Source organism: Macaca thibetana, chromosome 10 (genome assembly GCF_024542745.1).
Source record: "Macaca thibetana thibetana isolate TM-01 chromosome 10, ASM2454274v1, whole genome shotgun sequence".
Lineage (NCBI taxonomy): Eukaryota > Metazoa > Chordata > Mammalia > Primates > Cercopithecidae > Macaca > Macaca thibetana.
This window is the reverse complement of record NC_065587.1, coordinates 19,070,443-19,090,608: the sequence shown is the minus strand read 5'-3', so window position 1 is coordinate 19,090,608 and position 20,166 is coordinate 19,070,443. Positions and strand designations below refer to the sequence as shown.

At 43.4% G+C, this 20,166-nt stretch overlaps 1 protein-coding gene across 15 annotated transcripts in view; it reads left to right on the top strand.

The window, feature by feature from the left end:
• Nucleotides 1-20,166, top strand: part of DEPDC5 (DEP domain containing 5, GATOR1 subcomplex subunit) — a 155,198-nt gene that overhangs the window by 12,305 nt on the left and 122,727 nt on the right. For all 15 annotated transcript variants that reach the window (XM_050806663.1, XM_050806673.1, XM_050806671.1 and 12 more), the window contains 5 exons: nucleotides 130-213; nucleotides 2,060-2,109; nucleotides 10,030-10,099; nucleotides 15,803-15,881; nucleotides 16,731-16,792. In XM_050806663.1, the coding sequence (XP_050662620.1) occupies nucleotides 130-213; nucleotides 2,060-2,109; nucleotides 10,030-10,099; nucleotides 15,803-15,881; nucleotides 16,731-16,792 (345 nt within the window). The remainder of the gene's footprint in view (nucleotides 1-129; nucleotides 214-2,059; nucleotides 2,110-10,029; nucleotides 10,100-15,802; nucleotides 15,882-16,730; nucleotides 16,793-20,166) is intronic.

Genomic DNA, 20,166 nt, shown 5'->3' with positions numbered 1-20,166 from the left:
GCTACTGAATGGTCTTCCAGTAGTTTTCTTTTTTGCAAAAAGTTTTTTTCCATGGTAAGTGGGCATTACCTTGTGACTATAAAATGTGGCAAAGTAATGTCAGAGATATTATTTGATTATTCCTTTTAGGATGTGACCCTTGACCTAGTGGAGTTAACTTTTAAGGACCAGTATATTGGCCGTGGGGATATGTGGCGACTAAAGAAAAGTTTGGTAAGATGTGATTTATTTGAAAGTCTGTTACTTTTTTCCATTATGTGAATAATCCCTGTTTATTATAGGAGAAGAATATAAAATTGTTTCTGATTTCAGCATCTACAATTATTGTCAACATCTTGTGTATTCTTCCATTCTCTTTTCATTGTTTTTTTGATCTTTTATTTGTTTACTGTTACAGATTTTTACTCAGCATTTTTGGTTTAGATAGGAAGTTATACTGTATTTTACATTTGAGTGGAACCTTAGTTTTCAGGTTTTCACTTGATCCCCTTTGCTCCCCACATCTCCTCATGGACAGGTATTTATTATCCCTAATTTATAGAGGTAGAAACTGAGATTGAGAAGTTAGGTAATTACCCAAGGCTAGATAGTAAGTTGGCCCTTGGCCAAAACCCAGATCCTGTGGCTTCCAGATCACACTGCTTTTTGCTGAACCCTCCTCCCATTTTCTGCATGTATTCATTGGTTTTTTTTTTTTTTTTTTTCCCCGAGACGGAGTTTTGTTCTTTCACCCAGGCTGGAGTGAAGTGGTGGGATCTTGGCTTACTGCAACCTCTGCCCACTAGGTTCAAGCGATTCTCCTGCCTATAACTGGAATTATAGGCACCCACCACCATGCCCGGCTAATTTTTTTTTTTTTTTTTTGAGACAGAGTTTTCTTGTTGCCCATGCTGGAGTGCAATGGCATGATCCCCGCTCACCACAACCGCTGCCTTCCGAGTTCAAGCGATTCTCCTGCCTCAGCCTCCGAAGTAGCAGGGATTATAGGCATGCACTACCATGCCTGGCTAATTTTGTATTTTTAGTAGAGACGGGGTTTCTCCTGTGGGTCAGGCTGGTCTCGAACTCCCGACCTCAGGCAATCCACCCACCTCAGCCTTCCAAAGTCCTGGGATTACAGATGTGAGCTATTGCGCCCAGCCTGTTTTTTTGTATTTTTAGTAGAGATGGGGTTTTCGCCATGTTGGCCAGGCTGGTTTTGAACTCCTGACCTCAGGTGATCCGCCTGCCTTTGCCTCCCAAAGTGCTAGGATTATAGGTGTGAGGCACCGTGTCCAGCCCATTTTGTTAACGAAAATATTTTTATTATATTTTAATTGTGTCTTTTAAAAAATTTTTTAATTTCCATGTTATTGGGGAACAGGTGGTATTTGGTTATATGAGTAAGTTCTTTAATGGTGATTGGTGAGATTTTGGTGCACCCATCACCCAGGCAGTATATACCACACCCACATTTATTAATTTTTTAATGAACATTTCAACTTGAAAAGATTAGTTCATCAGAATTGTGAACTGGTTCTGAAAATTCTCCTCATTTGAGGTTTTTTTTTTTTTTTCCTCCCATTTTGACACTAATCAAAAGAAATGAAGTTTTTGTATACTATGAAACCACAAATTATAGGTGGAATTTCCGTACAGGGCATATTTTCAGGAAAAATCTGCGTTTTATTTGTTGAGGGTTCCATTTTCTAAAGTGAGAGATAAAATGAGAAACAACATGATACTTAAATGAGTATGTAAATGCAGATATATATGTAAACATATGTGAAGATCAGTATATTTGTAAAGCTGGTCATTTATCATCCACTTGGTCTTTCCCATTAGCCATACTTGCCAAACTCTTTAAGCACCTACTGTCATACCTACCCTAACAGGTTTTCCTGTGGGGTAAGTCTATTACTCACAAGCTAGTTGAACTTTGGGTTGGTAGAAGAGATTAGAAAGCTAGGAGTTCTTGTTTGTGATTTTTCATGGCCTTAATGTTAATCAATCTCTCTCTTTGTCTTTCTCACCCTCTCTCCTTCCCTCCCTCCCTCCCTCTCTCTCCCACTCCTCTTAGGTCAGCACATGTGCATATATCACTCAGAAGGTGGAGTTTGCTGGCATCAGGTAGATATTATGTCACTCTTGCCTTATCTATGCAGTAACTGGGCTATATAAAGCAGTGGAGGCATATGGATGTCCATACAATAAAATGCATAAGAGTATAAAATGTTAAGATTGTTGGCTGGCCACAGTGGCTCACGCCTGTAATCCCAGCACTTTGGGAGGCTGAGGTGGGCGGATCATGAGGTCAGGAGATCAGGACCATCCTGGCTAACACGGTGAAACCCCATCTCTGCTGAAAATACAAAAAATTAGCCGGGCGTAGTGGCGGGTGCCTATAGTCCCAGCTGCTCGGGAGACTGAGATAGGAGAATGGCGTGAACCCGGGAGGTGGAGCTTGCAGCGAGCCGAGATTGCACCACTGCACTCCAGCCTGGGCGACACAGTGAGACTCTGTCTCATAAAAAAAGAAAAAAAGTTAGATTGTTGTAGCTCAAACAAACAACAAAATGCACTATAGTAGTTTGAGGCTTAATGGAAGAAGTTGATGAAGCCCCCGGTGTTCTGTAAAAAAGGGAGTTGAAAAAAAAAAGGAGATAGAGACTCACAATTTTACAACTGGAAAAACCCTAGATGAACATATTTGAATCATACCTTCTCATTTTACACATTAGGAAACAGGTTTAGAAACAAAATGACTAGCACATTGGTTCCTGATTTGTTACCTTTTTAACTATATTGCTGCACTATTGATTTATTAAAACTATTTCTATATTTTAGTTTGTGAAGATAAAAGGGACTTTTTGAAATCCCCTTTAAATTTAAAAAGTGGCTGGGTGTGGTGGCTTACGCTTGTAATCCCAACACTTTGGGATGCCGAGGTGGGTAGATTATTGCTTGAGCCCAGGAGTTGAAGACCAGCCTGGGCAATATAGTGAAAGCCCATTTCTACAAAAAAATACAAAAATTAGCTGGGCATGGTGACACGCACCTGTAGTCCAAGCTACTCAGGAGGCTGAGGTGGGGAGATCGCCTGAGCCCTGGGAGGTAGAGGCTGCAGTGAGACGTTATCATGCCACCGCACTCCAGCTTAGGTCACAGAGTGAGACTGTCTCAAAAAAAAAAAAAAAAAAAAGTACAACATGCACATAATTAAGCATTCAAATAGTTCAGAAAGGTATCTCACGAAATATACATTCCTCTCTCCAGAAACAACTTGTGTTTTTCCTGAAATTTACTGTGTATACATAATCATATTTATATCTTTTTTTTTTTCGAGACGGAGTCTTGCTCTGTCACCCAGGCTGGAGCGCAGTGGCGCGACCTTGGCGGACTGCAACCTCCGCCTCCTGGTTTCAAGCAATTATCCTGCGTCAGCCTTGTGAGTTGCTGGAATTACAGGCACCCGCCAGCACACCTAGCTAATTTTTTTTAATTTTTAGTTTTTGTATTTTTAGTGGAAATGGAGTTTCACCATGTTGGCCAGGCTGGTCTCGAACTCCTGACCTCGTGAACTGCCCACCTTGGACTCCCAAAGTGCTGGGATTACAGGAGTGAGCTACCGCACCCGGCGTATTTATGTCTTGTTAACTGACTTGTGATCCTAAGATTGGTCAGCATGGTCACAGGGTACAGTGTAGTCCCTCATAAAGATCCCCATCAACTTTTCTTTTTTTGTTGTTGTTGATACGGGTCTTACTCTGTCGCCCAGGCTGGAGCGCAGTGGTGTGATCTTGGCTCACTGTAACCTCCGCCTCCCAGGTTCAAGCAATTCTTCTGCCTCGGCCTCCTGAGTAGCTGGGACTACAGGCGCGCACCACCATGCCTATTTTTAGTGGAGATGGAGTTTCACCATGTTGGCCGGGTTGGTCTCAAACTCCTGATCTCAGGTGATCCCCCTGCCTCAGCCCCACAAAGTGCTGGGATTACAGGCATAAGCCACTGCGCCTGGTCCCCATCAACTTTTCACCTAGTGGTTTAATCCATTGAGGATTGTTATAAAATGTTGATTTTCTTTTCTTTTTTTGTTTTTTTTTTTAAATTCAGTCATCCCTTCTACATTTATTAGCCAGAATCTTTTTGTAAGTAACTTTTCATCATCAACTAGGGCTATTAGACCAGAATGAAATACTGATCCTAAAAAGAAAGAAAGGATAAAGGCTTCATTTTTTTCCCCCAAAAAAGGTGTTAATCATTGGAGGGCAGCCAAGTAAAATGACTATGGCATGAGGATCACTTGAGGCCAGGAGTTTAAGACCAGCCTGGACAACATAGCAAGACCTCATCTATACAAAAAAAAAATATATATATATATGTGCGTGCGTGTGTGTGTGTGTGTGTGTGTGTGTATATATTTTGCTGGACTTGGTGGCTCACGCCTGTAATCCCAGCACTTTGGGAGGCCGAGGCAGGTGGATCGCAAGGTCAGGAGATCGAGATCATCCTGGGTAACATGGTGAAACCCCGTCTGTACTAAAAATACAAAAATCAGCTGGGTGTGGTGGCACATGCCTGTAATCCCAGCTACTCAGGAGGCTGAGGCAGGAGAATCACTTGAACCAGGGATTCAGAGGTTCAGTAAGTCGAGATCACACCACTACACTCTAGCCTGCCGACAGAGCAAGATTCCGTCACACACACACACACACACAATTATGGCTAGGTGCAGTGGCTCATGCCTGTAATCCCAGCACTTTGGGAGACTGAGGTGGGTAGTTTGCTTGAGCCTGGGAGTTCAAGACCAACCTGGCAATATGCTGAAACCCCATCCCTACCAAAAAATACAAAAATTAGCTGGGCATGATGGCGCCTGTAGACCCAGTTACTTGGGAGGCTGAGGTGGAAGGATCACCTGAATCCAGGGAGGTTCAAGGCTGTAGTGAGCCTTGATCATTCTGCTGCCCCCTAGCCTGGGTGACAGAGTCAGATTCTGTCTAAAATAACAGAAAAAAGAACGGGGTTGGTGTCAGGGCTTCTCTAGTTTGAGGTACTTGGGAAACAGATAGGAGGAGCACTTGAACACAGGTTGAGGCTGCAGTGAGCTATTATTGCATTACTGCACTCCAGCCTGGGCAACAGAGTGAGACCCCATCTTTGAAAACAAACAAAAAAATGTGTTAGCGAGTCAGTGTTCTTTAAAAAATCCAAGCAACTAAAGCACAACCCAAGAAGTGACTAAATCTCAAGCAGCACAAAAAATGCAACCTAGGTTTATGCCTCCAATATCAGCAGATCTCTACTGGATGGGTATCTAGGGGTCAGGAAGCCTGGATCTGTATCTGCAGAGCCAGTGTTTAGCCATCACTGTGATTAGTGGTTCGAGTGATGTTGGGTAACTCTGGTAAACCCTTAGTCTTCACATCTGCAAAATGGAATAGTTGGTTTAGAATATTCTTCTGTGAAGGACCAGTTAATAAAAATATTTTAGACTTTGTGAGTCACAATAGATGTCAGTTCTATTGCATATTCTGTGTGTTTGTGTGTTTCGACCATTTAAAAATATAACAGCCATTCTTAACTGTGGGCCATATGAAAACAGGAGATAGGGGAGAGTTGGCTTGAAGGCTGTATGTAGTTTGCCAGCCTTGGTTTGGAAACCTATTTAGATCTCTCTCATTTTTTTTTTCTATTGCTTTCTCTTTTTAAATTATACACACACACACACACACACACACACACACACACGCACGCACATGTTGTATTCAAGTGATTCTCCTACCTCAGCCTCCTGAATAGCTGGGACTACAGGCATGCACCACCATGCCTGGCTAATTTTTGTTCTTTAGTAGACGCGGGGTCTCACCATGTTGGCCAGGCTGGTGTTGAACTCCTGGCCTCAAGTGATCTGTACACCTTGGCCTCCAAAAGTGATGAGATTACAGATGTGAGCCACTACGCTCGGCTGATCTCTTTCTTTTTTAAGTTCTTTGTTTCTCTATGTAAATACCCTCATACACACAGTTCTAGATGGAGAAAAGAAAACCCTCACATAGTGTCAGTTTTTAACTTTATTTTTATTTATTTATTTTTGAGATGGGCTTCCTGTATTGCCCAGGCTGGAATGCGGTTGTGCCATCATACCTCACTACAGCCTTAACCTCCTAGGCCCAAGCAGTACTCCCACCTCAGCCTTCGGAGTAGCTAGGACTACAAGTGCATGCCAGCGCGCCTGGCTCTTTTTTTTTTTTTTCGTTTTGGTAGAGACAGGGTCTCACTATGTTGCTCAGGCTGGTTTCCAACTCCTGGGCTCAAACGATCCTCTTGGCTCAGCCCCCTAAAGTGCTGAGATTACAGGCATGAGCCACTGCAGCTGGCCACTTTTAGACTTTTAAAGGTCTGTCCTGATATTTGGCTCAGGCATGGTTAAATGTAAACTACAGTCTTCTATCTTTTCTCCAGAAGACTTACAGTATTTCTACACTGGATCAAAGATTACTTTCTTTTGCTGACTTCGTGAATGCCTGAGAAAAAAGATGCTTTGGGCCTACTATGAGAAAAATAAAGTATAGTCATTTGTATAGTTAAAGTCATTGTAAATGGTCAAAGAATTTCTGTGCAATTAAACTTTCAATCTGATAATAGTTAAGAACATATGAGCTGGGTTTGGTGGTTCATGCCTGTAATCCCAGCACTTTGGGAGGCCGAGGCGGGTGAATTACCTGAGGTCATGAGTTTGAGACCAGCCTGGCCAACATGGTGAAACCCCATCTCTACTGAAAATACAAAAATTAGCCAGGCGTGATGGCAGGTGCCTGTAATCCCAGCTACTCCGGGGGCTGAGGCAGGAGAATTGCTTGAACCTAGGAGGCAGAGGTTGTGGTGAGCCGAGATCGTGCCATTGTACTCCATCCTGGGCAACAAGAGTGAAACCCCATCTCAAAAAAACAAAACAAACAACAACAACAACAAAATATATATATATAGTAGCAAAATCTTATTTCCTATTGACTGACATTTTGCTTTTAAAAAATACCGTAAACCCTAGCCTGTTGGATCACATTGTAACTTTTTATTTTTATTTTTTTTGAGATGAGTCTCACTCTTTCACCCAGGCTGGAGTGCAGTGGCGTGATTTCGGCTCTGCAACCTCTGCCTCCCAGGCTTAAGCAATTCTCCTGCCTCAGCCTCTCAAGTAGCTGGTATCACAGGCACCTGCCACCATGCCTGGCTAATTTTGTGTTTTTGGTAGAGATGGGGTTTCACCATGTTTGTCAGGCTGGTCGTGAACTCCCAACCTCGGGTAATCTGCCTGCCTCAGCCTCCCAAAGTGCTGGGATCACACCACCTCTGGCCACACCAAGCTTGTTTTAGAGGTCCTGTTAATGTGGGGTTCGGATGATTATAAACAGAGCTGACTGGGTGTGGTGGCTCACGCCTGTAATCCCAGCACTTGGGAGGCTTAAGTGGGCAGATTGCTTGAGTCTGGGAGTGCAAGACTAGCCTAGACAACATAGTGAAACCCCGTCTTGGGCGGATCACGAGTTCAGGAGATCGAGACCATCCTGGCTAACACGGTGAAACCCCGTCTCTACTAAAATACAAAAAAAATTAGCCGGGCGAGGTGGCGGGCGCCTGTACTCCCAGCTACTCGGGAGGCTGAGGCAGGAGAATGGCGTGAACCCGGGAGGCGGGGCTTGCAGTGAGCTGAGATCCGGCCACTGCACTCCAGCCTGGGCAACAGAGCTAGACTCCGTCTCAAAAAAAAAAAAAAAAAAAAAAAAAAAAAAGAAACCCCGTCTTTACTAAAAATACAAAAAAATTAGCTAGGTGTGGCTGCGTGTGCCTGTAGTTTCACCTACTTGGGAGTCTGAGGTGGGAGAATCTCTTAAGCCCAAGAATTTGAGGCCACTCTGGGAGATAGCAAGATAGTAGATATGGGTTTTCACCACGTTGGCCAGGATGGGTTTCGATCTCTTGACCTTGTGATCCACCCACCTCGGCCTCCCAAAGTGCTGGGATTGCAGGTGTGAACCACCGTGCCTGACCTCCTTATTATGATATTAAATAAATACAAATCTCTTCTCAGGTCAGTCTTGTGACACTTGTTCATTCACAGATGTAACTGGGCAAAGAAGTATGAAAAACATCCCACTTGGTATAAGCCATAGGCCTGGTCCAGCTTTCTTCATTTTGGCATGGGGTAGACCCAGAGGGATTGATTGATTGTCCAGCATTTCCCAGGTAGCCTGAGCTGTAACTCATAGTACACAGCATTTTCTGGGCTTTTATCTGATTTTTGTCTTCCTTTTTTTTGTTTGCTTTTTGTGTTTTGTTTTTTTGAGACAGAGTTTTACTCTTGTTGCCCAGGCTGGAGTGCAGTGGCGCAATCTCAGCTCACTGCAACCTCCATCTTCCAGGTTCAAGCGATTCTCCTGCCTCAGTCTCCCGAGTAGCTGGGATTACAGGCGCCTGCTGCCACGCCTGACTAATATTTGTGTTTTCAGTAGAGGCAGGATTTCACCATGTTGGCCAGGCTGGTCTCAAACTCCTGACTTCGTGGTCCGCCCACCTCAGCCTCCCAAAGTGCTGGGATTACAGGTGTGAGCCACTGCACCCAGCTTTTGTCTCCCTTTTTTATGACTGATTGTTTAGGTGCAGCAGGTTGGGAGAAAGAGTGAAATTGGTAGAAGATAAGGGCTTGAGGGGGTTCACTGAGGGATGATTGATTACAGGGTGCTCAGCTAACAGCTACCACTGTTCTCCAGGATAGCATTTTGTGTTAATACCTGCTGTAATTCTGCTTCTTGCTAGTAAACTTAATTGAGCACCTCCTATCCTCGCACTGTCCTGAACAGTTTCTGCACATTAATCTAGTTTAATTTGAAAACAGCTCTGTAGAAGGCTGGGTGCGGTGGCTCATGCCTGTAAATCTAGCAGTTTGGGAGGCTAAGGCGGGCAGATTACGAGGTCAGGAGATCTAGACCATCCTGGCCAACATAGTGAAACCTCGTCTCTACTAAAAATACAAAAAATTAGCTGGACATGGTGGCATGTGCCTGTAGTCCCAGCTATTCAGGAGGCTGAGGCAGGAGAATCGCTTGAACCAGGGAGTCGGAGGTTGCACTAAGCTGAGATCACTCCACTGCCCTCCAGACAGGGTGACAGAGCGAGACTCCATCTCAAAAAAAAAAAGAAAAAGAAAACAGCTCTGTAGGGCGTAGGCTTCATTGTCTCTTTTGTTTTGTTTGTTTTTTTGTTTTGTTTTTTTGAGACAGTCTCACTCTGTTGCCCAAACTGGAGTGTAGTGGTGCAATCACAGCTCACTGTAGCCTTGACCTCTGAGGGCCAAGTGATCTTCCTACCTCAACCTCCTAGGTAGCTGGGACTAGCATGTGTCACCACACCTGCCTAATTTTTTGTATTTTTTGTAGTGACAGGTCTCACTATGCTGCCCAGGCTGGTGTCAACTCCTGGGCTCAAGCGATCTGCCAACCTTGGCCTTCCAAAGTGTTGCGATTATAGGTGTGAGTCACCACGCCTGGCCCATTATCTCATTTTTAAAGATAAGGCCAATGAACCTCATGAGGTTACTATGGCCACTCACCTAGTAAGTGATACTCAGCTGAGATTCTTGCCTAGACCAGTTTCTCTCCAGGCTGGTCAGGTCTGAAAGCCATGCTGTTTCTGCCGTACTATTCACCTTTTTTTTCTTTTTTGAGACGGAGTTTCGCTCTTGTTGCCTGGAGTGCAATGGCATGATCTCGGCTCACCGCAACCTCCGCCTCCTGAGTTCAAGCGATTCTGCCTCAGCTTCCTGAGAAGCTGAGATTATAGGTACCCATCACCATGACTGTTTGATTTTTTTGGATTTTTAGTAGAGATGGGGTTTCATCATGTTGTCCAGGCTGTTGTCGAACTCCTGACCTCAGGTAATTCACCTGCCTTGGCTTCCCAAAGTGCTGGGATTACAGGTGTGAGCTACTGCACCAGGCATGTATTGGTTTCATGTAAGACTTGTAATAACTTGTGTGTGTATCCTTTCAGAGCACAGGCTGGTGAGCTGTGGGTTAAGAATGAGAAGGTCATGTGTGGTTACATCAGTGAAGATACCAGGGTAAGATTTATAAAATACATTTTTGGTTTTATCTCCCCATCCCATTATGGCTAAGTCCTAAAATCAAAAATAAAACAAGGGTGGGGCAGGACACCAAGGTGGGCAGATTGCTTTATCCCAGGAGTTCAAGACAAGCCTGTGCAACATGGAGAGACCCACCTATACAAAAATTAGCTAGGCATGGTGATGGGTGCCTCTGGTCTCAGCTATTCAGGAAACTGAGGTGGGAGAATTACCAGATCCCAGGAGTTCGAGGCTGCAGTGGGTCATGATTGCATCATTGCACTCCAGCCTGGGTGACATACAGCAAGACCCCGTCTCAAAAACAAACAAACAAAAAACACAAACAAAAATCTGATACGCTCTTGACTGCTACTGTTTGCCTACATGGAACTAGTAATATCAAGTTCTCTTGAAACTGTTTTACAGTTGAATGTCTCCAGTTTGGAATTGATCTTCATTTTCTTCTGAAGGGGTCTGTTTAATTTCAAACAGAAAGATAGAGTATCTGGCCTGCAGAATGCCATGCCCATTCATACATAGCAAAAGTTAAGCCCTATGGAAGATCATGTCATAAACTTGAAGAGAGACCTTTGCCAATGAACGTTACCCATGCTGGTAAAACCGTATGTCTACCTTTGCTCGTTCCCATCTCCATGCCTTCTCTGAGAGCAGTCGTTTTCAACCAGGGGTGATTTTGCTCCCTTCAGGGGTCTTTTGACAATGTCTAAAGACATATTTGGTTGTCACAACTGAGGGGTTGTGAAATTGGCATCTAGTGAGAATCCTGCTAAACATGCTACACATCCAGAGCAGGCCTCCAGAGCAAAGAGTTATCTGGCCCAAAATGTTAATATGTTGTAGGGGTTGTCTTGTGCATTGCAGAATGTTTAGCAGCATCCCTGGCCTCTACTCACTAGATGCCAGTATCACCCACCACCCTTTACCCTACAAATCTACAAGTTATGACAGCCAGAAATTTCTCCAGACCTGCCAAATGTCCCGTGAGGGGTAAAATCACCCTTGGTTGAGACCCAATGTGCCCTTAGAGGGAACCACTCTACGAACCTCATTTTTGTAATTTCCTATTGTTTACATTGGATGTATTTACATTGTTTGTAAATATATGTATGTTTTGTGTGTGCGTATACACATGACCCAATTAATTGCCAGAGTACTCACCATAATCGTGCCTTTGCTTTCCTGCAAAGGTATCTGAATAGTGAGACTTAGCTATTTTATAAATGTTGGGGTGAAGAGTATTCCAGGCAGAGGAAACAATTTTCAGAAGTCAGTGTGGTGGAAGTATTGCAGACAGGCAGGGAGAACGATGTTGGTGAGGAGATAGGCAGGTTCCAGCCAGTTCATGTGGGGCCTTCAAGGTGGTTAGAACCAGTTTAGAGTTTTTCTAAGGAGAATTAGAATCCACTGATGGGTTTTAAGTGGCAGAGTGATACTTGAATTATGCTTTTAAACGATCACTACTCATTCAGTTGTATTTTGTTGAATAAAACCCTCCAAATCACCGGCTCTAATGGCCAAAGGTCAACTTTTCTCTGTCATGTAAAAGAAATCATGGGTATGTAATTCATGGTTGGTACAATAGTGTCACCATTATTTGTGTCCTTGTGTCTTATTGTTCTGTTATCCTCAGGGTAGGGCTTCCATGTCCACCTAGAGCTGATATAATCATATCCATACTCCAGGCAGAGGAGAGAGGAAGGAAAGAGAGACGAGAGGTGTATCGCCCCACCAAGTCAGCTTCCTTTATGGACACAACACTTCCATTTAAAGCTTACAGGCCAGATTTTAGTCACTTGTAGCTGCTATGGAGGCTGGGAAGTTTTGTCTTTTGGTTGGGTCTCTTGCTTTTCAGAACAGAATCAGAAGAAGGGAAGAATGGATAGGCATTTAGCATTAAGTGCTGCAGCCCTTCTGGCTCTGGTATAGAGAGTTGTTTCCAGGGTCAAGAGTAAAAGCAGATAAGTGAGTTAGAAGACCCGCTATAGTCTAGCAAGAAAATGGTGGTATGGACTAAGGTGAGAGCTGTAACAGTGGAAGGATGTGGGCAGGTATGAGACACATTTCTGGATAGGGTCTACAGAACTTGCTTGTAGATTGGATGTGAGGAGTGAAGGAAAGAGAAGGACTGAACAGCTAGGTAGATGGTGGTGCCATTTATGAGATGGGGAAGACAGGGAAGAAGCAGGTTGGGGACATTAGGAAGCTCCATTTGGGAGAAGTCTGTTGGACACCTGAGTGGAGGAATCACTAGAGGCAGTTGAGTCTGGAGTTCTCTTCATCACTTCTCCCATGTGTTGTTCCCCACTGCCCCCCAGTGTCCTCGCCACGCAAACCACTCATTGTTCCCCAACATGCTATCTTCTCTCTTGCCACTATGTCTTTACACATGCTGCCCTCTGTAACCTGAGGTGCCTAGACCCTGCGTTTCCCCTTCCCAAGCCACTCATCCAGGTCTCAGCTCTAGTCTTAGGATTCCCTGCTTCTGGAGAGCCTTCCTGGTCCACCAGGCTGAAAGTACCTCCATGGCACCCTGGATCTGTGCACTCATTAGCAGTTCCCACACTGCGGTAGGTGCGCTTGCTTGTGTGCCTTGTCACTGGACTGTGAGCACCCTCAGAGCAAGGATGCATCTTTAACCTTTATATGCCAAAGTTCTCTGGCATGTCTACTGGCACCTAGTAGTCTCTCAAATGTTGGTGGAGTGAAATATTAGACAGGCTTCATTGCCTCAAGAATTCATCATCTGGGCCGGGTGCAGTGGCTCACACCTGTAATCCCAGCACTTTGGGAGGTCAAGGCGGGTGGTTCACCTGAGGTCGGGAGTTCGAGACCAGCCTGACCAACATGGAGAAACCCCATCTCTACTAAAAATACAAAATAAACCGGGCTTGGTGGCGCATGCCTGTAATCCCAGCTACTTGGGAGGCTGAGGCAAGAGAATCACTTGAACCCAAGAGGCGGAGGTTGCCGTGAGCCAAGATCACATAGAGTGAAACTCTGTCTCAAAAAAACAAAAAACAAAAAACCAAAGAATTTATTATCTGATTAGAGAAACAAGACTTCCAAATTTTCTTTTTAATTAATTATTTTTGAGATGGGGGTCTTGTTGTGTTATTCGGGGGTCCTTCCTGGGCTCTAGCAGGCCTGTTTCAGTATCTGGGATTACAGGCACATGCCACCACACCTATCAGAAAAACACGAGTTTATTTTTATTGTATTTATTTATTATTATTATTATTATTTTTGAGATGGAGTCTCGCTGTGTCACCCAGGCTGGAGTGCAGTGGTGCGATCTCAGCTCACTACAACCTCCGCCTCCTGGGTTCAAGAGACTCTCCTGCCTCAGCCTCCTGAGTAGCTGGGACTACGGGCACTTGCCACCACACCTGATTTTTTATATTTTTAGTAGAGACGGGGTTTTACCATGTTGGCCAGGTTGGTCTTGAACTCCTGACCTCAAGTGATCCGCCCACATCAGCCTCCCAAAATGTTGGGATTACAGGGGTGAGCCACCACATCTGGCCAAAAAAATATTAAATAAGATGAGGCTGGACATGGTGGCTCATGTCTGTAATCCCAGGACTTTGGGAGGCCAAGGTAGGGGGATTGCTTGAGCCCAGGAGATTGAGACCAGCCTGGGCAATAGAGGGAGAACCCACCTCTCAAAAGAAAATTTAGCTGGGCTAGTGGCCCACACCTGTAATCTCAGCTGCTTGGGAGGCTGAGGCAGGATGATCACTTGAGCCCAGGAGTTTGATGTTGCAGTGAGCTATGATGGTGCCACTGCACTCCTACCTGGGAGACAGAGTGAGACCTTGTCTCTACAGACAGACAGAGGAAAACAACTTTAATTATAAGAACCTTGCATATTTATTATTATAACTTTTAGACAATATAACCTATATTTCTGTTCATTTCTCTGAATTTTTTTTTTTTTTTTTGAGACAGAGTCTCATTCTGTCGCCGAGGCTGGGGTGCAGTGGTGTGATCTTGGCTCACTGCAACCTCAGCCTCCCGGGTTCAAGCGATTGTCCTGCCTCAGCCTCCCCAGTAGCTGGAATTACAGGCGCTCACCACCATACCTGGCTAATTTTTGTATTTTAGTAGAGACGGGGTTTCGCCATGTTGGTCAGGCTGGTCTCCAACTCCTGACCTCAGGTGATCCACCTGCCTCAGCCTCCCAAAGTGCTGGGATTACAGGCGTGAGCCACCGTGCCCGGCCAGGAGCTTCAGTCTTTAAGGAGCAGGTCTCTGATGGACTAAAGGAGTGTTAGAGATTTACATTTTACGTTCCCTCTAAACTTCTTTAGAGCCTTGTGGAGGAAAGGCTCTGTGGTATAGCACACAGGGCTAGAAAACCACTTATGCTTTTCATTGAGGCAGTCTGAGAGTAATGGAATTACAATGTGAGTTATAATTTATTAGACTGGCAACTCATCACCTGGCACATCTTAGCCCAAGTTCTGTCTTCGTAATGAGATTTCCATAACTTTCCCAGGTAGATTCACTGCCCTTTCCCCTGCATTTCTTGTGTAAATGTTCATAGAACCTTTGTATATGCTGGAATGTTTTGCATGTTTTTATCTTGTACTGTAAGCTCCTAGAGGATAGGGAACAGATCTTCTTTTCACTGTCTCTGAAACAGGGCTCAGAGTAAGAGTTCAGTAACTATTTAAATGAAACAAAGAAAGCTTCGATGAAGTTTGCTGTTAGAGGTCCCAAGTCATGGCCCCAAGCTGTGGCTCATGCTTGTAATCCCAACACTTCAGGAGGCAAAGGTGGTAAGAGGTGAAGCCAGCTGGACTTTCTGGGTCGAGTGGGGACTTGGAGAACTTTTCTGTCTAGCTAGAGGATTGCAAATGCAGCAATCAGCACTCTTTGTCTAGCTAAAGGATTGTAAGTGCACCAATCAGCACTCTGTAAAATGGACCAATCAGCACTCTGTAAAATGGACCAATCAGTAGGACATGGGCTGGGACAAATAAGGGAATAAAAGCTGGCCACCCTAATCAGCAGCCCAACCCGGTCCCGTTCCACGTGGAAGCTTTGTTCTTTTGCTCTTCACAATGTATCTTGCTGCTGCTCCCTCTTGGTGAGCAAAGGTGGTCCATGCCACCTGTAAGAGCTGTAACACTCACTGCGAAGGTCTGCAGCTTCATTCTTGAAGTTAGGGAGACCAGGAACCCACTGGAAGGAACCACCTCTGGAGACAGTGTGAGGATTGCTTGGGCCCAGGAGTTTGAAACCACTCTGGGCAACATAGGGAGACTGCCTCTTTACAAAAATACAAAAATTTTGTGGCCTGGGGATGCACTCCCATAGTCCCACCTACTCGGGAGGCTGCAATGGGAGGATCATTTCATCCTGGGAGTCTGAGGCTGCAGTGAGCTGTGATTGTGTCACTGCACTCAGCTTGGGCGGCAAGAGTGAGATCCTATCTCAAAACAAAGGAAAAAAAGAAGTCCAACATCGCAGGATTCTTTTATCATTGCTTTAAAAAAAAATTGTGGTTAAAAAGCCTATCACAAAATTTACCATCTTAACCATTTTTAAGTGTATAGTTCAGTAGTGTTAAGAACATTTATACTGTTGTGAAGCAGATCTTCAGAACTTTTTCATCTTACAGAACTGAAACTCTATATGGTATTGCTTTTTAATACAATTGTGTTTTTATTTCAGGTGGTGTTTCGTTCTACGTCGGCTATGGTTTACATATTTATTCAGATGAGCTGTGAAATGTGGGATTTTGATATTTATGGTACTATTTGTAATGCTGATTGTAACTGCTAAGGGGAGAATTTTCTGGAACTACAAATGCTAATTCATGAATGCCCAGGGTCCCCCACATCATCTTCTAACAAACTTTAAATATCCTTGTGAGAATAATCCTATTTGGAGGTTAGAGTGTTTTCTCGTTCTGAAGATACACTGCTTTTTTCAATAATCAAATTTTTTTCAAACTACATTTTATGTTGAAGCCACAGCCTGTTAGTAGTGAGGCAGATATTAAATTTGGCTTCAAAAAATAAATAAATAAACTTGGTGTCTTAGAAAGTTGAGAATGAAACCACTTTGTACATCTGGCTGTTATGATCTTGTAAGATGTACAAAACAGGCTGGGCGTAGTGGCTCATGCCTTGTAATCCTAGCAGTTTGGGAGACTGAGGTGGGCGGATCGCCTGAGGTCAGGAGTTGGAGACTAGCCTGACCAACATGGGGAAACCCTGTATTTACTAAAAATACAAAAATTAGCCGGGCGTGGTGGCAGGTGCCTGTAATCCCAGCTTCTTGGGAGGCTGAGGCAGGAGAATTGCTTGAATCTGGGAGGCAGAGGTTGCAGTGGACCAATATCACGCCACTGCACTCCAGCCTGGGAGACAGAGCGAGACTCTGTCTTGGAAAAAAACAAGAAACAAACAAACAAAAAAGATGTACAAAATACACCTTTTTGGTCCCCTTTCTTAGAGAAGAAATTACAAGCAATTTACTTAGGGAATTGCTTAGAGAAAAATTTACTTAAAGAAGAAATTTAGTTAGAGAAGAAATTGCAAACAAGAAATAAAGATTGTGCTCATGTTCTCACCTTCTTTTCATTGTTTCTTTTCAGGGGATTTGTATTTTGAGAAAGCTGTGAATGGTTTCCTTGCTGATCTATTTACCAAGTGGAAGGTACATTTCTTCTTACACACTAAGTCTCATTATGTAAACGTTACCCAATACAGATTTTAAAAATGCACTGTTTTTGTTAAATTGCCCTAAATTTAGCGATTTTAGCTAAAACCCAGACTCCAGATTTAAATTACCCTAATAATCTCAATTTATGAGAATTTATGAAAAACACAAAGCTAGCATCACACTCAATGGTAAAAGACTGAAAACTTTCCCCCAAGATGAGTAACAAGGTAAGTATGCTTGCTTTTGCCACTGGTATTCAACATTATACTTACTAGAAGTTCTAGACAGACCATCTAGGCAAGCAGAAGAGATAAAAGGCATCCAAATTGAAAAAGAAGTAAAACTATTTCTATTCACAGATAATATGATCCTAAATGTAGAAAATCCTCAAAATCCACAAAGTAAGTGTGAGAGCTAGTGCGTTCAATGAAGTTTCAGGATACCTAATCAACACACAAAATAATTGTGTTTGCTATATACCAGCAATAAACAATCTGAAAGAATAAAATACTTAGAATACTTTACCCTGCGAGCTGTAAGACTGGTCCACTAAAATCTATAAAATATTGTGAAAGGAGTTAATGGAGACCTGAGTAAATAGTAAGATAAGCTGTGTTCACAGATAGAAAGACTCAATATTGTGCATTTGGCAATACTACCCAAAGCAGTTTACAGTTTAGTGCAGTTCCTATCAAAATACCAGTGCCCCTTTTTTTTTTTTTTTTTTGCAGAAATAGAAATGCTGATCCTAAAATTCATGTGGAATTGCAAGGGATCCCGAATAGTCAAAACAATCTTGTAAAAGGAGAACGAAGTTGGAGGACTCTCACTTTCTAATTTCAAAACTTACTAAAACCCTCAATCATCAGAATAGTGTGATATGACGTAAGGTTAGATATATAGATCAATGGAATTGAATTGAAATCAATCCGTACATCTATGGTCAGTTAGACAAGGGCATCAAGTTCTTTTAATGAGAGAAAGAATATTCTCTTCAACAAATTATTCTGGAACAACTGAATGTCCATATGGAAAAGAATGAATTTGAATCCTCACCTCAAATCATATATGAAATGGAACCAAAGTGAATCAAAGACTTAAATATAAGAGCTAAAATTGGCTGGGCGCGGTGGCTCACAACCTGTAATCTCAGCACTTTGGGATGCCAAAGTGGGCAGATCACTTGAGGTCGGGAGTTTGAGACCAGCCTGGCCAACGCGATGAAACCCTGTCTCTACTAAAAATACAAAAATTAGACCAGGCATCGTGGTGGGTGCCCTGTAATCCCACTACTCAGGAGGCTGAGACAGGAGAATCACTTGAACCTGGGAGGTGGAGGTTACAGTGAGCCGAGATTATGCCACTGTACTCCAGCCTGGGCAACAAAGTGAGACTCCATGTCAAAAATAAATAAATAAGTAAATAAAGAGCTGAAACTATAAAGCTGAGCCAGGTGTGGTTGCTCATGGGAGGTGGAGGTGGGCAGATTGCATGAGCCCAGGAATTCCAGACCAGCCCTGGCAATATGACAAAACTTTGTCTCCACAAAAACAAAAACTTAGCTGGGTGTGGTGGCTAAAAAAAAAAGAAAATAAAGAAGAAAGAATTTTTTAAAGTTTTATTTTTATTTTATTTATTTATTTATTTATTTTGAGACAGTCTCACTCTGTTGCAGTTACCCAGGCTGGAGTGCAGTGGTACGATCTCAGCTCACTGCAACCTCCGCCTCCCACGTTCAAACAACCTGAAAAAAAGAATTGAATTTTTTTTAAGAGACAGGGTTTTACTCTATCCTGTCACCTAGGTTGGAGTGCAGTGGTATAATCATAGACTGTAACCTCAAATTCCTGTACTCAAGGTATCCTCTTGCCTCAGCTTCTTGAGTAGTTGGGACTACAGGCATTTGCCAACACAGCCAGCTAAATTTTTTCTGTTTTTAGTTTTGTAGAGACAGGGTCTCGTTTTGTTGCCTGGGCTACTCTTGAACTTTTATTTTCATGTGATTCTCTCACCTGCCTGAATTCTCCACCTCTTCAATTCTCCTGCCTCAGCCTCCTGAGTAGCTGGGATTACAGATGCCTGCTATCATGCCCAGCTAATTTTTTGTATTTTTACTAGACAGAGGGTTTTACCATGTTGGCCAGGCTGGTCTTGAACTGCTAACCTCAGGCGATCCGCCTGCCTCAGCCTCCCAAAGTGTTGGGATTACAGGCATGAGCTGCCGCACCCAGCCTAAAAAGTTTTATTTTATTTTATTTTATTTTATTTTTTGAGACAGGGTCTCACTGTCACCCAGGCTGAAGTGCAATGGAGCAATCATGGCTCACTGTAGCTTTGACCTCCTGGGCTCAAGGGATCCTCCTGCCTTAGCCTGAGTAGCTTGGGACTACAGGCGTTTGCTACCACACCTAGCTAATTTTTTGTACTTTTTGTAGAGACGGGGTTTTGCCATGTTGCCCAGACTGGTCTCAAACTCCTGAGCTCAAGCAGTCGCCCACCTCGGCCTCCCAAATTGCTAGGATTACAATAGAACTACCACGCCTGGCTGGGAAATTCATATAACCTTGTTCTTAGATATAACACCAAAAGCACAACCTCCAAATTAAAAGCAGATGAATCAGACTTCAAAATTAAAAACTTTTATTCATCGACAGACATTATCAAGAAAGTGAAGGGGCCAGACGTTCTGGCTCACACCTTTAATCCCAGCACTTTGGGAGGCCGAGGTAGGAGAATTTCATGAAGCCAAAAGTTCCAGTAGCCCAGGCAACGAAACGAGACCCTGTCTCTACAAGAATAAAAACAGAAAAAAATAGCTGACTGCATTGGCAAATGCCTGTAGTCTCAGCTACTCAAGAGGCTAAGGCGAGAGGATCCCTTGAGCACAGGAATTTGAGGTTACAGTACGATTGTACCACTGCACTCCAACCTGGGTGACAGGACAGAGTGAGACCCTGTCTCTTAAAAAAAAAAAAGAAGGCAACCCACAGAATGGGAGAAAATATTTGCAAATGATCTTCTGATAAAAGTCTGTTATCCAGAAAATACACAGAACTTCTATAACTCAAGAAAGAAAAGAAAAAACCCTAATTGACAAATGGGCAAAGGCTGCCCCATTCTCCATGATGTGATTATTTCACATTACATGCCTGTATCAAACATCTCATGTACCCCACAGATATAAACTCCTACTATGTACCCATAAAAATTAAAAAATAAAATTATTAAACAAAAAAATAAAAACAAATGGGCAAAGGACTTGAATAGACATTTCTCATGTCCAACAAGTACATGAAAAGATGCTCAAGATCATTAGTCTTTAGGAAAATGCAAACTAATACCACAATGAAATGCTGCTTCACACCCAC